General features: G+C 35.7%; 1 protein-coding gene across 1 annotated transcript; it reads left to right on the top strand.

The window, feature by feature from the left end:
* The first annotated feature begins 4,583 nt into the window (after nucleotides 1-4,583).
* LOC145627146 (homogentisate 1,2-dioxygenase-like) lies at nucleotides 4,584-10,590 on the top strand. The gene is made up of 9 exons (XM_081679536.1): nucleotides 4,584-4,863; nucleotides 6,255-6,485; nucleotides 7,503-7,582; nucleotides 8,089-8,256; nucleotides 8,353-8,528; nucleotides 8,682-8,751; nucleotides 8,862-9,016; nucleotides 9,855-9,938; nucleotides 10,165-10,590. The coding sequence occupies exons 1-9, from the start codon at nucleotides 4,652-4,654 to the stop codon at nucleotides 10,375-10,377; spliced, it is 1,389 nt and encodes a 462-aa protein (XP_081535662.1). The 5' UTR covers nucleotides 4,584-4,651; the 3' UTR covers nucleotides 10,378-10,590.
* Nucleotides 10,591-21,228: the final 10,638 nt, after the last annotated feature.

The raw sequence follows: 21,228 nt of genomic DNA, 5'->3' as shown, positions 1-21,228 counted from the left end.
TTAATTGGTTATTAAGTTTTCATAGCTATACTTTAAGCCAAATAAAGGTAGCTAGTAAATAATATCCTACGTTATTACTTTACTTGTAGTATTAGACATGCTTGTACGTTAACAGTAATAATATCTTTGATTTACACTGATTTTGTGGTGGGGGTGTTAGTTATATCAAATAATGCCCTATATTGAGGTAACAGCCTATTAGTTCTCTTGATTTCATTACATTCCTTTGTTAAGAGTCTCTTGTATAGTCGTACTTATTGGATCGACTGATCATGACATCGTATTCATTTTGCCTTTTTGTTTTTCTTCTCGAAATTAATAGCCTAAACAACGAGAATTCAGGAAGACAATCTTTCCCGTAGTACTGTAATTTCAATCTTTAACAATATATATATATATATATATATATATATATATATATATATATATATATATATATATATATATATAACATGCTTGATAATTGGTTTAGATTGTTGAAAAGTCAATTTTGTTATAAGTGGTTTGCAGTTAGATGCTCCGTATTTGATATTTTTAATATTGTATTACAAAGTATAGTAAATAGTTTTTTGCATTACATGTAGACCTGTCAATCGGGTCTGTCAGGTCGGGTTACTCCAAGTTACGGGTTATTTCGGGTAGAGAAATGCTCAACCCTGACCCAAAATTTTGGGTTCGGGTCAATCCAACGGGTTTGGAACAATTTAGTACGAAGTATTTAATTTTTTTGGCTAATTTTTACTTTTTTTTTTTAGTAATTTCTGATTTTTTTTAATTGAACATTTTCACCATATTATTTTTAATTAGCAATTACATGCTACATAATTTAAAATCGATCACCATTTCATTAAAGCACATCAATTTCTAACTAAAAAAAATGAAAATAAATTAAAAATAAAACTTTTAAACACCCAAAAATTTAAGGAGGCCAACATTAATGTGTGTAGTATAATCTCTTTACAAATTTTTGTATGTGGCTGGTCACATGGTGCGGCAAGGGTTACTTGTAGGGTGTTACTGGTTTTGTCAGGTGTTACTTGTATTTTGGGGTTACTTGTATAGGTGTTACTGGTTTTGGTCGGGGTTACTTGTAGAGTGTTACTGGTTTTGTCAGGGGTTACTTGTAGAGTCTTACAGGTTTTGTCAGGGGTTACTTGTATGTGTTACTTGTATTCTAGGGTTACTTGTATGTGTGTTACTGGTTTTGGTCGGGGTTACTTGTAGGGTGTTACTGGTTTTGTCAGAGGTTACTTATAGGTGTTACTTATATTTTAGGGTTACTTATATGGGTGTTACTGGTTTTGGTCGGGGTTACTTGTAGGGTGTTACTGCTTTTGTCAGGGGTTACTTGTAGGTGTTACTTGTATTCTGGGGTTACTTGTATGGGTGTTACGGGTTTTGGTCGGGGTTACTTGTAGGGTGTTACTGGTTTTGTCAGAGGTTACTTATAAGTGTTACTTGTATTATTCTAGGGTTACTTGTATGCGTGTTATCGGTTTTGATCAGGGGTTACTTGTAGGGTATTACTGGTTTGGTATGAGATTTTTGTTTGGAGTTACTTGTAAGAGTTACTCAGGATACAAGTAACCCCGCGATACAAGTAACCCATATAAGTAACCTGATAATACAAGTAACCCCAGAATACAAGTAACACCCTACAAGTAACCCCAGAATACAAGTAACCTTAAAATACAAGTAACCCGTGCCGCACCATGTGGTATGCTGCACTGAAAAACCTCTGTAATCTCTTTTGACATAATATCAGTAAACATGTTAATTAATGGCATGACGGTGATGTGTGGGTTATGTGGATTCAATTAGTGTTGTTATTGATGTAAGAGGTGACTGGTGGGGAGTTGAGCAAGAGTTATATGAGATACATAAATAAGAAAGAGATGAAATGAATGTCCGAGGGTAGACAAATGATCAAACTCAATCAATAAACTAATATTAATTTTTAAATAAAGGCTTTCCATAAAATCAGGTCGACAGGTGGGGTTTGAACTACAAATTTACCAATCAAACGGATTTAGATTAAATCGGGTTACAGGTCCAAAAAATGTCCAAGACCTACAAAAACGGGTTGGGTTCGAGTCGGGCTGAAAATTGACAGATCTTTCCGACTCAAATTAGCGGGCATACACTTTGGACATTGGGTGGGGGAAGGGTAAGAGAATCCCCACCCCAAAGTGCTTTTAGTGGGGTTTGACCGTATAACATCATGACTCTAAGATATAAACATTACCAATAAGATAAGGATTATACGGCTATATGCTAAATATGCTAAATTTTGTATTGAAATATGGAATTGAGGTTGAATTGAGGTTGCCAAATATTGTGGCCTTGTGGGCCTGGTGGGCGGGGATTATAGACTTATAGTGCGAAATGTGACTTATACCACGGTACTCAATTGGAAGCTAAACAACAATACATACGACGTTTTCGTCTTGTAACTTGTTATCTATTTTTTGTTTGAATGAGGATAGAAATAGAATGGATAAATATCAACGAGAAGAGCAATTTCTTAACTTCACGGAACATAACACTGCTAGTCTGCTACCACCAAAAAAAACACATCGTAATTTACGTAAATAAAGCCCAACCCACATTTGACATTTTCAATACATTTTGATGATACATTAGTACATTACATTAGTAATACTCATCCTTTTCATTTTATATTTTATTGGCTTTTATATACTCCCTCCAATTTTAAATACTTGCTCCACTTTTCTTTTTCGGCCGTTTTTAAATACTTGCTCAATTTCCTTTTTTAGAAAGCTTTTACAATATTAAATTCAATTTTCAGACTTAGTGGACCCAACATAGGGATGTCAATGGGGCGGGGCGGGGTGGATGTTGGTCTTCCCATCCCCATCCCCACCTAATATTTTCATCCCCATCCCCGCGGCGGGTTCAATTTTCATCCCCATCCCCACCCCACCGGGTACAGCTCCAAAACCATCCCCGCCCCACCCCCACTTGGATATCCATCCCCACCTAATCCCCACCAAAAACCCGCCTAATCCTCACCCAAGATTCACCTAATATCTGTATCTTTAATACACAATCTTACATAATTAATGCGAATTATAAAATAAAACATTCTATACACATTTTTTTTGTTATAATATAAGTGTCGTACAAAGTATTATAACTAATATTGTATTTCATGTAATTATTTTATAAATAGAATAAAATTATGTAATTTTGCTTTAAAAGATATATAGATGTGGGTATGGGGTGGGGATGGGGCGGGTACGAAGTGGGGGCGGGTGGGGCGGAGTGGGGATGGGGCGGGTACGAAGTGGGGGCGGGTGGGGCGGAGTGGGGATGGGGCGGGTACAACTTAAAATCCACCCCCGCCCCATCACCCATGGCGGGTATGGTTTTAATCCCCATCCCCGCCCCACCACCCGCCAAACCGAGACCCATCCCCGCCCCATTGGGGCGGGTCTCCTATGTGACCCGTCCCACTGACATCCTTAACCCAACATAATACTCTCTCTTCCTATTCTTCCACTATTTTTGCTTTTTACATTTTTTATTTTCTCAACTACCCCACTACCTCCATATTTTATTACTTTCTCCAATTTATCCTAAAACTCTGCGTATGGAGAAATGGAGCAAGTATTTAAAAACGGATGGAGTAATCAGTTTTTTTTTTATTTGCATCACTTGGTGATGCGCAGAGTTTTAGGAAGATAATATAATATTGTGAGTGGGTGAATAATTTATTATAGTAAAAGTTAGATGGGACCATGAAAGAGAAAGAATGTGAGGAATGTAAATATTTTTATTATATAAGTGGGGACCATGGAAGAGAGATAAATGATAAAATAATTTAAGTGAAGTTTAAAATAAGAGAGAGAAAAGATAAAATATAGTGGTGCATTTAAAAAAAAAACACCTTAAAAGAAAAGTGATGCATTTAAAAAAAAACAGAGGAAGTATATATATATATATATATATATATATATATATATATATATATATATATATATATTTTGAAAACTAACAGTCCACAAGCTCAAGTCTTGCAAAACCTATGTAATACCTTATGTCCTTATAATCTTATGGACAATTTGTCCACTCATTAATGAACGATTCCTTTTCTTTGCCTAAAATAAACAAAAGAGTCTTGCATTAAATATTACTCCCCCCATTTTTAAGTACCTGTTCCGCTTTTATTTTCAGGCCGTTTTTGTATTTAATTCATTACTCACATAGTCACATTTAATGGACCCATCATAATACTGCCTCTCCTCCTATTCTTCCACTACTTTTGTTTTTATAATTTTTTATTTTCTCAACTACCCCACTACCTCCATGTGTACTTTTTCCAATTTCTGCTGAAATTCCACACATGGAGAAATGGAACAAGTATTTAAAAACGGAGGGAATATTCAATAACAAGTACAATATTATAACAATTTTAAGTACTCTGTTATCCGAAGTACTTTGATACTCAATAAAACAAAATATTCAAAAGCCTAAATCGAAACAAATCTACAACATCCAACAAGATTAATATTAAGAGTCACCCATTTGACTTACCAACAAAAATACTTTGATACTTTGTATATTCATCACTCTCTCTGTTGAGTGTTGACTCAGATTGAAACATCATCGCCTTCCGCAGGAAAAAACAATGGCGTCAGAGGTGATTAAAACGGCGGAGTGTCTCGATTTTCCGGCGGATTTAGATTACCTTTCTGGGTTTGGAAACCACTTTTCGTCGGAAGCCATCGCCGGAGCTCTGCCACAAGGACAGAACAACCCTCTTATTTGCCCCTTTGGTTTATACGCCGAGCAAATTTCCGGCACTTCCTTCACTGCTCCTCGAAAGCTTAATCTTCGAAGGTGTTGTCCTAATTTTCTTTTTAATTACCTCTTTTTCAATCTTTGATTACTTTCTATGAAATGTTTTGTATGTTTCATTAAAATTGCTGTAATTTGATTATAAAGCCGGTTAATTGTTAATGCATAACTTTGACTATTGATCTTTGCGATTGTTTTCCTGATTAAAATAAGTGAAAATCGGTTGCAACTCTACTAGTTATGTCCAACCAGCTTAATCCAACATGTTACGTGTTGAATTTGGTTTTTACATGTATATGATATTGAAAATTTTAAAATATGTGATTAGTGTTAGTATTATATTTCAATACGTTTCTTTTGTCGTGTTTGTCTAGATTCAAGCGTAAATGTGTATGATTATCAATATTTAAAGTTATACAAAATTGAAAATATATCTTAAAATTAACAAGATTTCTGATGAACATGTTTTTTCTTTTACAGATTACAAAAATTAGGCAAAGAAGAGTTTGTAAATCGTGTCAAAAGGCAAAACGTGTCCGTTAGTTTGAAATGAAAGAAGTATATGAATAGTGTATTAATTGTTGGGAATTTCAAATAGAGACAGTTGGTATTAATATTTGTGATTCATGAAAACAAAAAAATCTCTTGTAAAGTTTTGCATGATAAGCTTTAAGAATTAAGATCATCGTTATGAGTGGTTCTTAATTTGAGTAAAGAAATTCTTTTGTGATTAGTTTTAAGCTTCAATGGTGAGACTCTTTTATGAACTAAGTTATGTTCAAGTTTTTTCACATTTCCTATAATCTTATATGCTTATTGTTTTATTACTTGTTCTGTCCTAGAAATATGAACTTATTTGATTGTTGAGATTGAATTTGAATATTTGGGACCTCAAAGGTTCTGTATAGTAGTTAGGTAAACTTTAAAAGACAAGCAGAAAGCTGAAAATAAAGTTTATTTAAAAGGTTATTAGCTACTAATTTATTAGAAATGTTTGGCAAATCATCAAATTTGTTGAAAACTATAAAACAACATTATAGTTTGCAATTACTTTTTTCGTACTTCGTAATTGATATCAAGTTGTTGGTTTTGGTTAAGGGAAAAGTTTGGTACAATGGTACAAAAACATTTCAGCCTAATACTCTTATGCCTCCTTGCCTAACACCTCTAATAGCTCTAAACTAATTAAATTTCATATTTCTGGATGTTTTATCTAATAATGTGTTTCATGCTTAGTGAGGCATAGCATGACTATTTTTGTCATAGTGGTGAATTGTGCGTGGATAAAGGATCAATCGTGTGTGCGTGCTAACTGAGCAGTATTTTTTTTCAAGTACTCTGCGTCTCTGCCTACTAAAACAATGCTATGCTTTATCCTCGTTTGATTGTTTTGGTAATAGACATGAACTGAGAGTAAATTATATCTTTGGCAGTTGGTTGTATCGCATCAAACCATCAGTTACACATGAGCCCTTTAAACCTCGTGTCCCTGGCAATGAGAAACTTATTGCAGATTTCAACCAGTCTAACAGCTCTGCTAATCCAACACAACTACGGTGGAAGCCTATAGATATTCCTGAAGAACCAACAGATTTTGTTGATGGTTTGCAAACTATCTGTGGTGCAGGCAGTTCCTATCTCCGTCATGGATATGCAGTTCACATGTAATTGGTATTTTTAAAAATTATAGCATTTTCCACGTTCTTCTCTTTATTTAGTAATTTGCTTCCTTTCAGTCATTTTGTCTGTAAAGCTCCAAATTTCTTGTTTGCAAGCCCCTTTGCCTTATTACAATTATATGATAGAAAAACACAGTACATAAGTGTGGGTGAAGGTGGTAAATTTCAATGCCATTTGTTTTTACTTGTGGTATCTTATTATAATACTCAATTGCTGATTAGGATCACTAAGTGTTAGCATCTGTGTATACTTCAGAGAACCAAGTGGAAACAATAGTTTTTGCATTCTTTTTGGGCTTTAAAATTTATCAGCACTTTCACTTACATTAGAGCTTAAGAATGTCACATTGTATTGACAAAGAAACATTAAGTTTAAGATTTTTGGAAATAAGTCAGCCTGTATAGGTCACTTCAGCAACTACAGAATGTTAAAAATTATGTAATTTACGACTCTAAAATCACACAAGTTAATTAAACTTGATACCTTTTGGCATTTTTAAATGGTTGGTGGTTTGGTGCTAGTAAATGTTGTTATAATTGTTTATCCTGCCACTTAATCCTGTTTATTGAATTATTGGTCATATTAAATGAAATATCAAACATCAAAACTACGTGAAATTTCTTTTAGAGCTGTAATAATATTTTTCGTAACAAGGCTGTATGTAAGAAGTGTCCTATACAAAGGGTTGTAAGTGCTAAAACTTTTCATGAACATCTTATACAGTATTGAAATTTAAAAGGCTGTTTTCTATTGTCAAAAGATATCATCAAAGTGTTTTCACCCATGTTTTTGTTAATGATGTAATGTTATCTACTTATCTGACTCGTTTTCCAAGTTTGTTCATCTCATGGGTAGATTCAGCTAGTACTCATGCCAGTGAACCATAAAATGCTGATATTTAGTAACGAGATGTGGATTTCTGAGAACATACAGCATCAATTTTGTTTTATCTATTTTGGTGAGTGGAGAACAAAGCCTCAAGATTGCAATTGCTTATGTAGGTACACTGCTAACAAATCAATGGATAACTGTGCCTTCTGCAATGCTGACGGAGACTTCTTATTCGTTCCTCAGAAAGGGAGTGCGTGCCTTTTTTTTTTTTTAAAAAAAACTTTTCTCTGTTCATGCATCATTGTTTGATGTGCGGTTCACACATGATCATATTACATTAAGGTCTTGTTGTTTTTGCCTCAAAAAATTATGCTAGGAAAATTTCCGATATAATAATGGCTGTTAGTTTCACCTGTTACTAAAAATAGCTCATATATTGGACAATAAATTGAGGAAAAAATTGCTTAGATATATTTAAGAAAAATGTAATTTCAGGGGAAAAAACAAAGCCTAAATCATGCTTTATTGCTGTATTATAGATGCTTGTCCAGAGACGTTTCAGTTATTTTAAGTCAGTTTTTATCAAGAAAAAACCTGCTTAGGGTTTCTTAGGATTTGAAGAATGAACATTCTATATTCATTGAAGTGAGATGAATTATGGAAAACAAAGGTGTCTTCTGTTACACATCATTAATTTCCTTGGTGCTTTCAAAATATCATTGAGGTGCAACTTTTAAGAGTTTATGTACTTACCAGGGCTATGGATCATGACGGAGTGTGGAAGATTGGAAGTTATTCCTGGTGAAGTTGCTGTAGTGCCTCAAGGATTTCGTTTTGCTGTCAACTTGCCTGATGGTCCATCACGAGGTTATGTTTCTGAGATATTTGGGACACATTTCCAGCTTCCAGATCTAGGCCCTATAGGTATTAAAGCTTTATGATATTGGTGAAAAACCGTGCACCTATATACATTTGAAGATTAGGTACCATCAAAGCTTTGGCATTTTTGTTTGCTTGTAGGTGCCAATGGTCTAGCTGCTGCAAGAGATTTCCTTGTTCCCGTTGCTTGTTTTGAGGAAACTCCCTATCCAAATTACATAATTGTTCAAAAATATGGTGGGGAATTATTTACTGCCAAACAGGATTTTTCTCCCTTCAATGTAGTTGCCTGGCATGGAAACTATGTCCCATATAAGGTGGGTTATTATTTTGTATATATGATATTGTATGCGTGCACCATCGAAACTATGAGCTAAGAATTTCTGGCTTAACGCTGTGTTATGATTATGCAAAGTAATTGATATCTTGAGCTGGTTATATTTCACATTACTGACACGCTCTGCTTGTAGTATGATTTGAGCAAGTTCTGTCCCTATAATACTGTATTGGTGGATCACGGGGACCCATCAGTAAATACAGGTTGGTAACTATTTCTTCCATTGTACACTTTTCTTAATGTTTCAACTCTCAAGCTACTTCTATGAGTCCAATTTTAACCTCAATTTGGTTGCCTTGTTCTTGCATTGCAGTGCTTACTGCCCCAACAGATAAGCCTGGTGTGGCTTTACTTGATTTTGTCATTTTCCCTCCTAGATGGCTGGTTGCGGAACACACATTTCGCCCTCCTTATTATCATCGCAATTGTATGAGCGAGTTTATGGGACTGATATATGGTAATTATGAGGTATTAACTCTCCAGTTCACACTATATCTTAATATCTTTACTCTATTAGGTTCTCAACTGGTTCAGTATGCTGCATATACTGTCCTGATTATGAAAACCCAAGTAATGGAAGCTTGTGAGAGCAAAAAAGTTTATAGTAGAAAATTTAGCTGTGGCTCATATTAATTGAATTCAGTATGTAGTTCTGCACTGAAAGTTGAAGGCTAGCCTTCAGTTAACCCTGTTTTCCTACTCCTATTCATTTGTTTCGTAATGGAACTTCAGTCAGTTTTGGTTTTGGATTTATGGCTTGTCACTCTCCCTTGTTTCCCCACCATGTCAAAAAAGTGATATACCTGTATTTTTTCACACCATGGACGTAGTTTTTGTTGGGCTTGTGCCTCTAGGGCCCTTTTATTGATGATGACCTAAGAGATTTACCTCACACCACTAGTTCTAGCCTCTTCCTAGGAGTTATGTTTAGGATTTGGGTGCCTTGTTCAAACTTTTGTCACTGAAGGGGGAGTGTGAATTTACATTTGAATGGGAGATTGTTATGAACAAGTATAAATATGGTGTCCTACATTCAAAAGTCGTTGGCTACAGGCTTCAGTTTAATACCCTAGTTTTTTTTTTTGACAAATATTACCCTAGTTGGCTACTATTTTATTGCCCATTGATTTTTGTACTGAATCTTACTCATATTTGTTTAGAAGGGGTCTTTCCTTGTTACTCTTTCATTCCTAAAATGAATATTCAAGTTCTTTACTTTTTATTATGTCTGTTCTGGGCTGTTATATCTCACTAATCTTATGTGCTCACGTCTTTCATATCGACAATTTTATTGAACCACATGAAGGCAAAGGCTGATGGGTTTATCCCGGGTGGTTCAAGCCTGCATAGCTGCATGACTCCACATGGTCCTGATACCAAGACTTATGAGGTATGTACGTATGTCGTTAGTTGACTGAACAACTTCCGTCCATGAGATTATGTCCTCGTAATTTCCTGTTATTATTTTCTTTCAGTCTTTACTTGTTAGGTTAAACATAAATGTTCTTCTACAGTTGGGTGATTTTATGATTGAATGCACTTAGTTTTGGATAGATAATGTATCAGTCTGCTATTATTGCCCATCATTTAGCTTAACAACTTTGTATGTCTTCCAGGCAACTGTTGCATGTGGGGAGAATGCAGGACCGTACAAAATTACTGATACCCTGGCATTCATGTTTGAATCATATCTAATTCCTCGAGTTTGCACTTGGGCTCTTGAGTCACCCTTCCTCGACAACGATTACTATCAATGCTGGATAGGACTCCGGTCACATTTTCGCAAAGAGGACTGTTCTAAAGCCTCCAGTAATCAGGATGCTGATTAGACATGGCTAGATTCAGATAGACTAAGTTTTATGATGCAGACCTTATGGTATCTTAGCTGTCAGTATGTGTACATAAATAATGGAATGTATTTGCATTCTGCAAGTGAACTAAATTTACATTTTAAAATCCCAGAAAGGGGCCATTAATTATTTGTAAATAAAATAGAGAGTATTATTAACCATAATATATGCTTTATGAATTTTTTGCACTTACTCAGACATTCATCATATCATGTCCATGTGATGGGTTATAAAGTTTTATGCTTGTGAAAATTATGAGGTGACTCTTATAGATGCTGCATCAATTAAATTACAACTAATACTAGTTTAGTCATTTGTAATAGAAATTCCATTGATTCTTTTCAGCTATATGGGCCACTAGTTAAATTTTGACTTTTCCATTATTCACACTCTCCTTAGGTTTTCTTCTGTGATTTTTACATAATGAAATAGTGTGAAATCTTATTGGATTTGTTTTAATATGTAAATTCAAAATATAAAGGGTTTTTCTATATAGTGACCTTTCAAGTCTCATTTTTCTACGGTGTGCCCTTGCATATATGACTTTCTACATTGTAACCCGAAGGTACAGTTAGTAGTTGCATGGTAACCTACATTAGCAAGCATTTATGACGAACGTAACTCTTACTGTACACTTAACTTGCTCTCTCCTTTAAAATTGCCTCAACTCCTCTTCTCTTACTTCTGTTCACTTTTCCTTGTTTCATTTACCCTTAACCTAAAAAGCACCAAGACACTTAAAAAAGGGGACAACTTATGAACAGTGTTCTTCCTATATTACACCTGCATTTGTTCATGCTTTTCCTTATCTACAGTGGTCTTCCTGATTTACCCCCAAAAAAACCCATGTGCAGCATTGAGGCATTCACTGACCTGAAAGGCTAAAGTCGTATCACCTTATCAAAAGTAATTCCTAAGTTTTCTAAGTAAAGCAGATAGGGAAGTAGGGTCGAACTACAGGAAAACGAGTCAATTTATTCTTAACTAAATTAAATAATCTAAATTATTAGGTAACCAATTTATTGATATGAAAAGAATTAAACTACGAAGATTAAAGTTTTAGGAGAAAATCAAATAAATAAAGCTTTGAGTATAGGTTCACCAATAAATAATATTCCAGGGTAAAACAAAATAATCAATGCATTTATTAATCATATCATAAAGGGCTTTCGCTATGTATTACAATCACAAAATTAATCTACTGGTATTAAATCGCATCTTTTTAATCTTGACTTAACCATTTATAAATTAACTCGCCTATTGAAACTAAGCCTAAACATCAATTCTCATCTGTCGAATCTCGAATCAATATTGCAAAACTCACATAATTTAACTAGGCCTAATCTAATTGCATAACATTAAATCAATCAATAGGAAATTAATCAAGCATTGACAACAATGATAAATTACCGCTTCATATTATTTATGGATCCCCACAACCCCAGAAAATAATCTACTCACACATAATTAAATCTAAACTAATCAAAGCAATTAAGCAAAACATGATGAGCAAAAGCAAATAAATTACTGAAATAAAAAGGAAAGAAATTGTTACCAAAGTTAACGGAAATAATGAATTGAATTAAACCAAGAGTTTTAGAGAGAGAAACAAGAGAGAAGTTTAAGCTTAAGAGAAAATTAAACTAATGAAAGAGAGATTTAGCTAAAAGAAGAGACAATTGTATCAAACAACTAAGAACGTATTTATACAAAGCTTCTAAAAATCCTAATTAGAAACTAAGTAAAATCATCAAAATCAAACTTCAAGACACACGCCCGGTCGGGCGGAGCTTCGCCTAGCCGGGCCCGCCTTTTTCTTCCATGATGTATCTCTCACGTCCGGTCGGGCGCGAGGTAGGGCGAGAAGCAGCTTCTTTGGTCATCCGCCCCGCCCGTTCGGGTGCGCCTCGGCGAGGGCTCACCCGATCGGGCGAGGCTATTTGGGCAAACTTGGACTAATGATTGGGCTTCAATTCTTTAGCCCAATCCGGATTTCTTCTTTGGGGATTGATCTCTCGGTCTAATGCCTCGACTTCTCATATGTTGAGCCTTTGATCACCGGTTTGCTGACTCTAACCGGCCTTGGGCTATGAAAGATGGTCGTGATCCTCCAATGCTCGTAGTTGCTTCAAATAATCCCGGGAAAAAGCTCCAAATATGCAATTTCCTACAAAACGCTACCAAAACTACGAAAACACTAGAAAGCACACATTAGCAATAAAAATGGCTCTAAAGAGCCAAAAATACTCCTAATTATGACCAATAGATGGGGGTAAATCACTATATAAAATAGACATATCATGACCACATGTATCATTGAGGCATTCACTGACCACGTGTAGGGGTGGCTGACCACGTGTATGAATATCTAATAATTAGCTTCTTTTTCACTCACTTCGACAATGTGGGAAATTAAATCACTTATTTCTGCAAAGCTTATTAATGGTTGACTATTAAGAAGCTGAACATGTAGCAATATTTAGGAATTTAAAGCTATTTTCCCATCATTTCTGATTGCAGATGCACCAATTCGATGCTCGATCATGCTACAAACTGGTAATTGCTACACTTCTTAGTCCTCGCTTCTGAAGTATCTATAAATTCGGCCTTAGAAATTGGTACTTTAATTTTGAGCTAATTATATTTATTGGCAATTATTAATGAATTGAATGGCAACTAATTTCAGTTATTTGCTTGTTGAGATAATTACTTTATACAACTTAGTTTGATACACACTTTTGTGGGTTTTTCAACAGCTCAGTCTTTGGACCAATGGATTTGGGAGGACCAAACGGCTTGTTTTTTTTTTTTTTTTTATGATGAATCACCTAATTACCTGTTGGTCTACTGCTGCGCATGATGGGTAAGAGTGTTCCTCTTCTTATAACCTCTGCTCATGTTTTGGGAAGTGGGATTGGCTGCTTCTTTACTGATAATAGGCTGCTAAAGTTTGTGATTAAATGGATTTTACATGTTCTTTGTGAAGATCATAATCCAAGGGGATTAATTTATTTTTAGGGAAGAGATGCTAGGCGATGCTTTTGGGTTTTAATTGATTGGTTGTTATTTTGAATTAAGTATGAGTCTAATCCTAAAATTTGGTGCTTTATAGGCTTATTAGTTGTTACATTCTTCCTATTTGTGAGTTAGATTAGATGGTAGAGATATGCTAAGTGATAATCCATTGTATTTTGGGTGTTAATTACTACTTTTAAATTTTGGTTTTGGTCTTTGTCACAGTTTTTTGTTTTTAGAGCTGCTTACCTTATACAACCCACAGCTCAGTCTTTGGCCCAGTGGTTTCAGAGGGTCTAATTGCTTGCTTTTGGATGAAGCACCTAATTACCCATCGGTCTGTCACTGTTCATAATGGGTAAAAACGCTCCTCTTCTTTACCATGTGCTTACTGATAATAGGATCTTCAGGTTTGTCATTAGATAGATTTTTATTGAAAAATGTACAAGGTCCATTCAATTACATGTTGTGTTTTAGCTTAGTTTGTTTTGACTTGCTTTGTCTACTGTTTTGTATTTGTATAAATACAAGAGAGTTCATTTGGTTTTCCTCATTACAAAAATACACACCACAGTTCCATGGAGGTTACATTAGAGGTAATGTGAATTTAGATAAAGTTCTCAGTGCTAAAGTTAACAACAACACACCTCTAGATAAATATACTTTAATATTACTAAACATGAACATAGAACATTTATGAACTTGCTTGAAGGATTTGCTCAGAATCATGCACACAATAATAAATTCTTTAACTTCACTTGCCATGGTTAGATTGATTCTTGTCCTCATGGCTTATGTACATACATTATGTCACTGGACTTAAATTTGCTAAATCACTGATATGTTTACTGCCTAATTATTATTTTAAAATCTTGATATCCTAATTAACTCGGTGCGATTTACTGAACAACATTTTGTTGTTTGTTTGGTCTACACCAATTGTGAAGTAAAGATTTAGTTACATCTGTTTTACTAAATTGATTGGCTAATTAACCTGGTTGTGTTTTGTTAAACTATGTTTTTGATATTGTTTGGTTTAGAGTGAGTGTGAAGTCTGGAATTGGTTACATGGGTTTTGCTTAAACTCTAGTTTTGAGCTTTTGGTTACCAATAATAAATCATAAAATTGTGAGTCTTCAAGGGATCAGTTTTTGGTGAAGGTATTGAATATTCCTTTTTGTTTTTGCCATTTATATTGCAGAGTTATGAGCTTGCAATGGGTGGAGGTGCAGATACTGCTGTATGTATTTCCTTATGGTGAACTATGTTACTTTGTTGATTCTGTTATGTGCTGGTTTGGCTTCTTTTAGTTATTGTTTGGTGACTTTGTTGTGTTATCTATATTATAAGTTATATGCCTTAGTAAGTTAGTTTGATTACTTTGTATGAAATTCTTTTGTAGACCTTTTCTTAAGGGTAGCTATGTTGATTTGTTGTTTTGTACATTATATGTTGCATGCCTTAATAAGCTACTTATATTAGTTAATATAAGGTAGCTACTTTGCTATTTTAAATGAGGTGTGTTCTGTTTAGATGCCTACAGTACCTTGCTGGTAATTAGTTGCATGTTCTTCAATGGCTTTGTTATTCATATGTGATGTAATTACATGTGTTATAAGTGTGTGTCTTTGCTTATGTAGTTGTGCTTTGTCATGTGACATAGATTGAGTCTAGCATCTGTCTATGTCTTCCTACAACATATTTTTCGCTCCCTTCCACACGTAGCTCAGGTTATTAGATGGCCTTCAACCAAGGTTAGCTACATAAGCACCTTTCTTATGTTGTAGGTATGCACACAGGTGGCTAGGTCTGAAACTCGAAAAGTTTCTATTTCTTTTTCCTGCCTTCTTCAACAAGTTGTTGAATACCCGAAACTCCCTCCTCCGTCTTACTATTTGGTTGACGTGAGAAAGAATGCTGTGAAACTTGTCATGGAGACTGACCAGATTTGGGGCCCTATGTGTATGAAGGTGGTCCAGCTAAAACAGTTGGGTAATCACGTGAGAGAGCCGCTGAAAATGTTGTTCGTTCCCTTCGGATGAAATATAACATTCAGGTTGAAGACTTGACTTCTAAGAAAATTAGCAAGCTCCAACGCTGTGAAATTCTGTATTAGATGAAACACATTGAGCTTGAATCAATGGAAAGGGAGGCAGGGGAGGTGCCAGTCAAGTCGCCAGATGTACCAAACCAAAAGCGCTGCAAGAAATATGTGTGCATTGGCTACATGGATCTCTTGCACACTCTGATTGTGGAGACTAAAGCACGTGTTTCAGCAGTTGACACCTTCAAGCTCGGGCCAGCTAAATTTATTTCGTGGCTTACAGTTTACGCTCCTTCAATTGCTACTGGAATAGAGTGCATTTTCAGCACTGTTCGCGCTGACTCCAAGGCTACCTAACAAGATGTTGCTAGGAGGGTTGTAGATTTTCTGTGCACTGCATACAACCTTGACATAGTGGATATGAACTATGGCAATGGGGTTTATGCTGGCATTAAGTGTTCCTTAGCTAGGGAGAGCTACTCAGCAGCTAAATAACGTGTGCCGGGGGTTCAGGGTGCTTTGCACTTAGCTCCTTTTTTAGGCGAGGACGGCTGCGTAACGCCTAAGTCTAATGCGCACATGATTCCAACACCTACTCTTCCTCCACCTCCACCTCCACCTCACAAGGCAAGAGCTAGGCTATCTTTTGGTGATCGCCTCAGTTGGAAGCCATTACCAGTCCCACCTGAGTTGGATATCTTCTTTAAGCGTAGGAAGTTTGATTAGTGGTCAAAGTGGAGTCGCATAGGAACTTGTTTTGCTGTCTTCAGTGTTCAGTTTCCTATGTTTGTGTTAGGACTTTAGTTATGGCATATCAACTTATTATTGCTTATGTTTCAGCTTGTTTTGTACTACTCTATGTGTTAGTGACATTGGCAAGAAATGCTAAATTAGCAGAATATAATGTATTCCAGCCTTTTGAACTTGATTAATGAAGTATTAATTTCTTGCCTTTTTTTTTTTTTTGGTACCCAGGATATGTTCATTTCCAACTGTGCGGTTAAGTGTGTTTTCTTATATGCACACCATGGCTAGGCACTAATTTGTGCTGGATTGATTTACTTGGTTACTGGTTCAAGGCAAAAAAAACGTTGCAATTTGACCAGTATCCATTTATTCCCTTGGCAGGTTATACTAGCTGCAAATGCATAGTAACACCATTACGTTTATCCTGAACCTTCCTGCAGCGCTTATTCGCAACTTCTTTGCTGTCATTAGCCCAATCTTATATCACTATCATGCGTAAATACGAGTTCCTTTTTCCATTGTATTTGTTCACTAAGCTATCTGCAATAACTTATAGTTTAGATAGGACCATAAAGCTACAGAGTATTTCTGTTTGTTACAAAAATTTGCTTTGATGATATACGTACATATCATGCTTTACTTCCAAAAAATCCTCTTCAAAAGACTCGGATTAGCAAATGTTTACAGGCATTACAGACTATGTCTCATACCCCTGCTTCTATGAGGTGTTTGTTTGTTATTCTTATTTTCGCTTTCATTACACAGAGAACTAAATGAGGCAAGTTCCACCTGATTAGGTTATTTAGCTCTGCATTTGAATAACACAGTGTTCGTTTACAAAACCACAGATTTTGGCTGCTGATGCAGCTGCAACCAACAAGGCACAGGCTAGGAAGACAAATACTGGAAGCACCTTCTCAGGCCGGTGTATGTTGTATAAAAAACCTCCTGAAAATCCACGGTCTAGCAAGCGTCAGCGAACAATTACAGCTATGGAATAGCCACCTGTTTCCGTAAGGTGCTTTTATTTTTTCTTTGCCACAAGAATACATGCCTTGCTATGTTTATGTAGTTTTGCTGTTGTTGTTCTTGTGCTATTTTTCTTTGGCCGTACAAAGAAATAGGTGAAACAAGTGCACAAGGTAGTAGAAGAAACCAAAAATTGAAGAAGCCACAAGAAAAAAAAACCAGTAAGTCTTTCTTTTTTTAAAACTTCTTCTTTTAAGTTGTTTGCTCATTTGAAATCAGATTGAAGGCCTTGTATCATTATCACTGAAATAGTAAACTAATTTGCAGTAAAATAAATTTGCATTTCATAAATTTAAACAATTTAGTATTACAACAAAAGCAACCATTTAAACTGCTCCTAGCTAGCCAGCCTAACTATTTTATTTACCATTACCTATCACCAAAACCAGTAAACATTACCTGACATCACATTACTTTTACCCTTTTCATTTTCAATCTTCTCAGCATCCTCACTTTATTTAAGTGCCACATGATCTTTAGCAACATCATATATACTAATAGTGGTAGCCATTTCATTTTTGCAGGTTTGAGTTTGACCTAACTCAATCATAACCACAGTATCATCAGGGATTTCTTTATTGTTCTTTCTAGCTCTTTTCCCTTCATTACAGCTTTTCATTTCTACAATTTCGATTGACACTTCAGCCACTTGCCTTTATATCTTCACAATTCTCTTTTCCACATCAAAATGAATGGCTCTTACATCTGCTAATTGGCCCTGTAAATTAGCTTCTCTAAGTTCAAGAAGCTGAAGCTCAGATTGCATGTTACGTTTTTGAAACATAGAAGATTGGTTAGAAAATATATTGTTATCATTTTCTGCCATGGTCAATTGTAAAACTAAGAATAGAAAAGGATAGAATGAAATTTTCACATATAAAAATAGTACATGAAATAATATGAGGTTGAACTGAACAAGCCTAATGTACAATAAATAATACACAATGTATAAGCATTGTACATAATAAATACTAGCTTTCTGTAGGGAATAATTTCAAGCCTTATAAAATCCCACTAGCTTGAACCCCACTGTGATCATACACTAAAGTACGGTGGCGTCCAAAAGGGAAGAAGATAGAGAAAAAGAGTCGCCAACAAGTTTTTAAGGAACTTGTAAACCGTTCACGAGGTGAAGGTTACACCCCTTAACGATCCAAGAGATCGTCAACTCCATAAGGTCATGAACCAAATAAGGGTTCGGGGATGATGGTACAAATCCAACCTAAAAGAGATTGAACCTGCCCTAATAATAGGCCTCTACTTTATTCTGCTCGTATTCATGTGCGCTTTCTGACTAACATACAATCAATAGGATTAACCCTAAACCTGTTTAATCTATGTTGGTTGAATTTAATGCACAAATAAACTATTATTGGCGATCACTTGAATTATAATCACAATTAACCCTAACAAGATTATTAATTATCTTATTAAACGTGATTGCAAATACCAATTCCCTTTAAACATGCAATAAAGGTGATCAAGCAATAACAATATAAAATATGATACATATCAAGCAACATAATAAATAATATCATGAATAATCATAATAATCATCATAATCATGTTAAAGCATAGCAAGATCCTAGGCATGATACTAACAAGATTAATAACAAACCCTAGCATGTCACTAAATAATAAAAATCAAATCTTTAACCCTAACATGATACTAACAATCATAAATATTAGGAAGAGAATAAAAGGCATCATAGCAATCATATTTAATATTAAAGTTACCCTAGACATGATACTAGGTTTATCATAATAACAATATAAACATGATTTCTACATCATAATCAATAAATCAATTAAAGTACTTACTTGGATGCCTCGTACCTCTTTCTAATAACAAAATACACACGTTAGTAACTTCAAGGAAAATAACAATCAAAACAATTAAATTAAATAATTTAAGGAGAGATTTGGGACCAAACCCTCAGAAATTAAAACCGTTCACGTCTAGGGTGAAGGCAACTTCGAATATGGCTAGGTGTTTCTAGATCTTGTGAATGCGGAATTTTGTATGAAAAAGCAAGAAAGAATGAATGCTAAAGAATTAATGTTATTGAAAATTGATGAATAATGTAGATGAATGAAGAGAAAACTAATGAATGGTAATTGATGATTGTTGATGAAGATAGTTGATGAAAACTTAAGAATAAAGAGAATTGATGACTCTTGATGATTGAAAACGGAGTTTTCGATATGATATTTATAGAGAAAATCATCCAAAAAAGATAATTTATCAAAACAGAGTCTGAAGACCACAAAACTAACTTGGCGCCAGCCCTGGCTCATTGGCGCCAGGACCAGTGGCTAGCGCCAGGCGCCAATGCTGGCGTCTGGCGCCAATCCTGGTTCCAGGCGCCAAGGCCTGGGGTTGGACGCCAATTTGGATTTCAACGCGTTTTCGAAAATCCGATAAATTTCCCGTACTGGAAGATAAAATAATATAATTTCAGTCGAAAATGCTATTTGATCTAATTAAAACTTTGAAGAGTCCTAACTGAATTAAGAATGATAAAACCTTCTAGAATGTTCTAGAAGACCAAAACCATTCCTAATTGCATTAGGAATGATAAATCATATTAGGCCCTCCCCTAGATCATTGGGCCGTACTTAAAACTCAAACCGGGCCCAGTTTAGTAAATTGGCCATAAATTCCTCAATATTCATCGGAATTGGGCTTATAATATATCGTTGGAAAGGTCTTTGCAAAACCCATCCAACTACACCACTATTGGACCCATATCATGGACCAACCAAACTGGATTGGCTGTTTTCTCAAAATAAAGTTTTCAAAAACAGAGAGAAGAGAAAAGAAAAGAAAAGAAATAAAACTTTCCGCAACACTAGACCTTTCCACACTTTCATTTCATTCGATTATGATTCGACGTGAAAGGCACTCATCACTGGGTTTGGTTTTGGGGAGACACAAATGGGTGTCTACAGAAGCCCCCACTTTGACTGAGTTTGGAGAAACGCAAGTTTTGAAAACGAAAGTCAAAGTATCGATAGGGACGGAGAATGACTCAGAACGTTCTGCGATCCTAAATCAATCTTGTAACGCCGATAACTGCAAAACTTGCATTAGTTAAACAGATAAAAGAGTTAAGAAACGCGTATCTTGCACCGTCGAGCACACGTCTCTGAAAGTAACCGATTGTTGCTGCCGCTTTACTGTTGTTTAGGTTTTGATGACCTCCTGCAAGTTAGAGAATGTCATCCCGCTTGAAAACCGCTACGCCTTGTAACTGCTTCCAATTAGAAGATTGCTTCGCCTGAAACTATCCTCTCCGCTGTGATAATATTCCACGTCCAAGGGAATATCATCGAAAATTATTTCTCTTGAAATAATTCTCATCCGCATTATGATCATCTTCCATGCCTCAGGAATTATGATCGAAGACAACTTCGTCCGAAATTACCTTCAGTTGTTTGTGACAACTTTCCGCAAGCTAGGGAATGACGCCGAAGACATCTTCTCTTGAAGTCATCCTCATTTGATGCGATAATCTCCCAAAGGAAAATACCGAAGATCCACGCCCGTCGATCTTTAAAAGTTCGCCTGAACCTTGCTTTTGCTATGCCTGTACGTCGGCGCTCTTTGCTCTTGAACCTGTATGTCGGTGCTCTTTGCTCTTGAACCTATATGTCGGTGCTCTTTGCTCTTGAACCTATATGTCGGTGCTCTTTGCTAATGAGCCAATGCTTAGGCGCTTTAAGCTAAGTGAGACGATCTTTTTATCAGGTCGATCACTTTATGTAATCAAGTCGATTACTTAATCATGTTAAATTTCTTAGAGGGGCTAACTAGCGTACCAAGGAACCCAAAATATGTTGCAGAAAGCTAGCACAACCCCAACAGGTGGCTGGCTGCTTTGGCGTCGCTGAAAATCAATCAGCGCCAGCCATACGGCATTAGCGCCATGCGCTGGAATTGGCGTCTGGCGCCAAGCACAGAATATGACGCCAATGCCTAGGGACTGGCGCCA

Source organism: Chenopodium album, chromosome 4, assembly GCF_948465745.1.
Source record: "Chenopodium album chromosome 4, dcCheAlbu1.1, whole genome shotgun sequence".
Taxonomy (NCBI): Eukaryota; Viridiplantae; Streptophyta; class Magnoliopsida; order Caryophyllales; family Amaranthaceae; genus Chenopodium; species Chenopodium album.
This window is presented reverse-complemented; position numbering and strand designations above follow the sequence as displayed.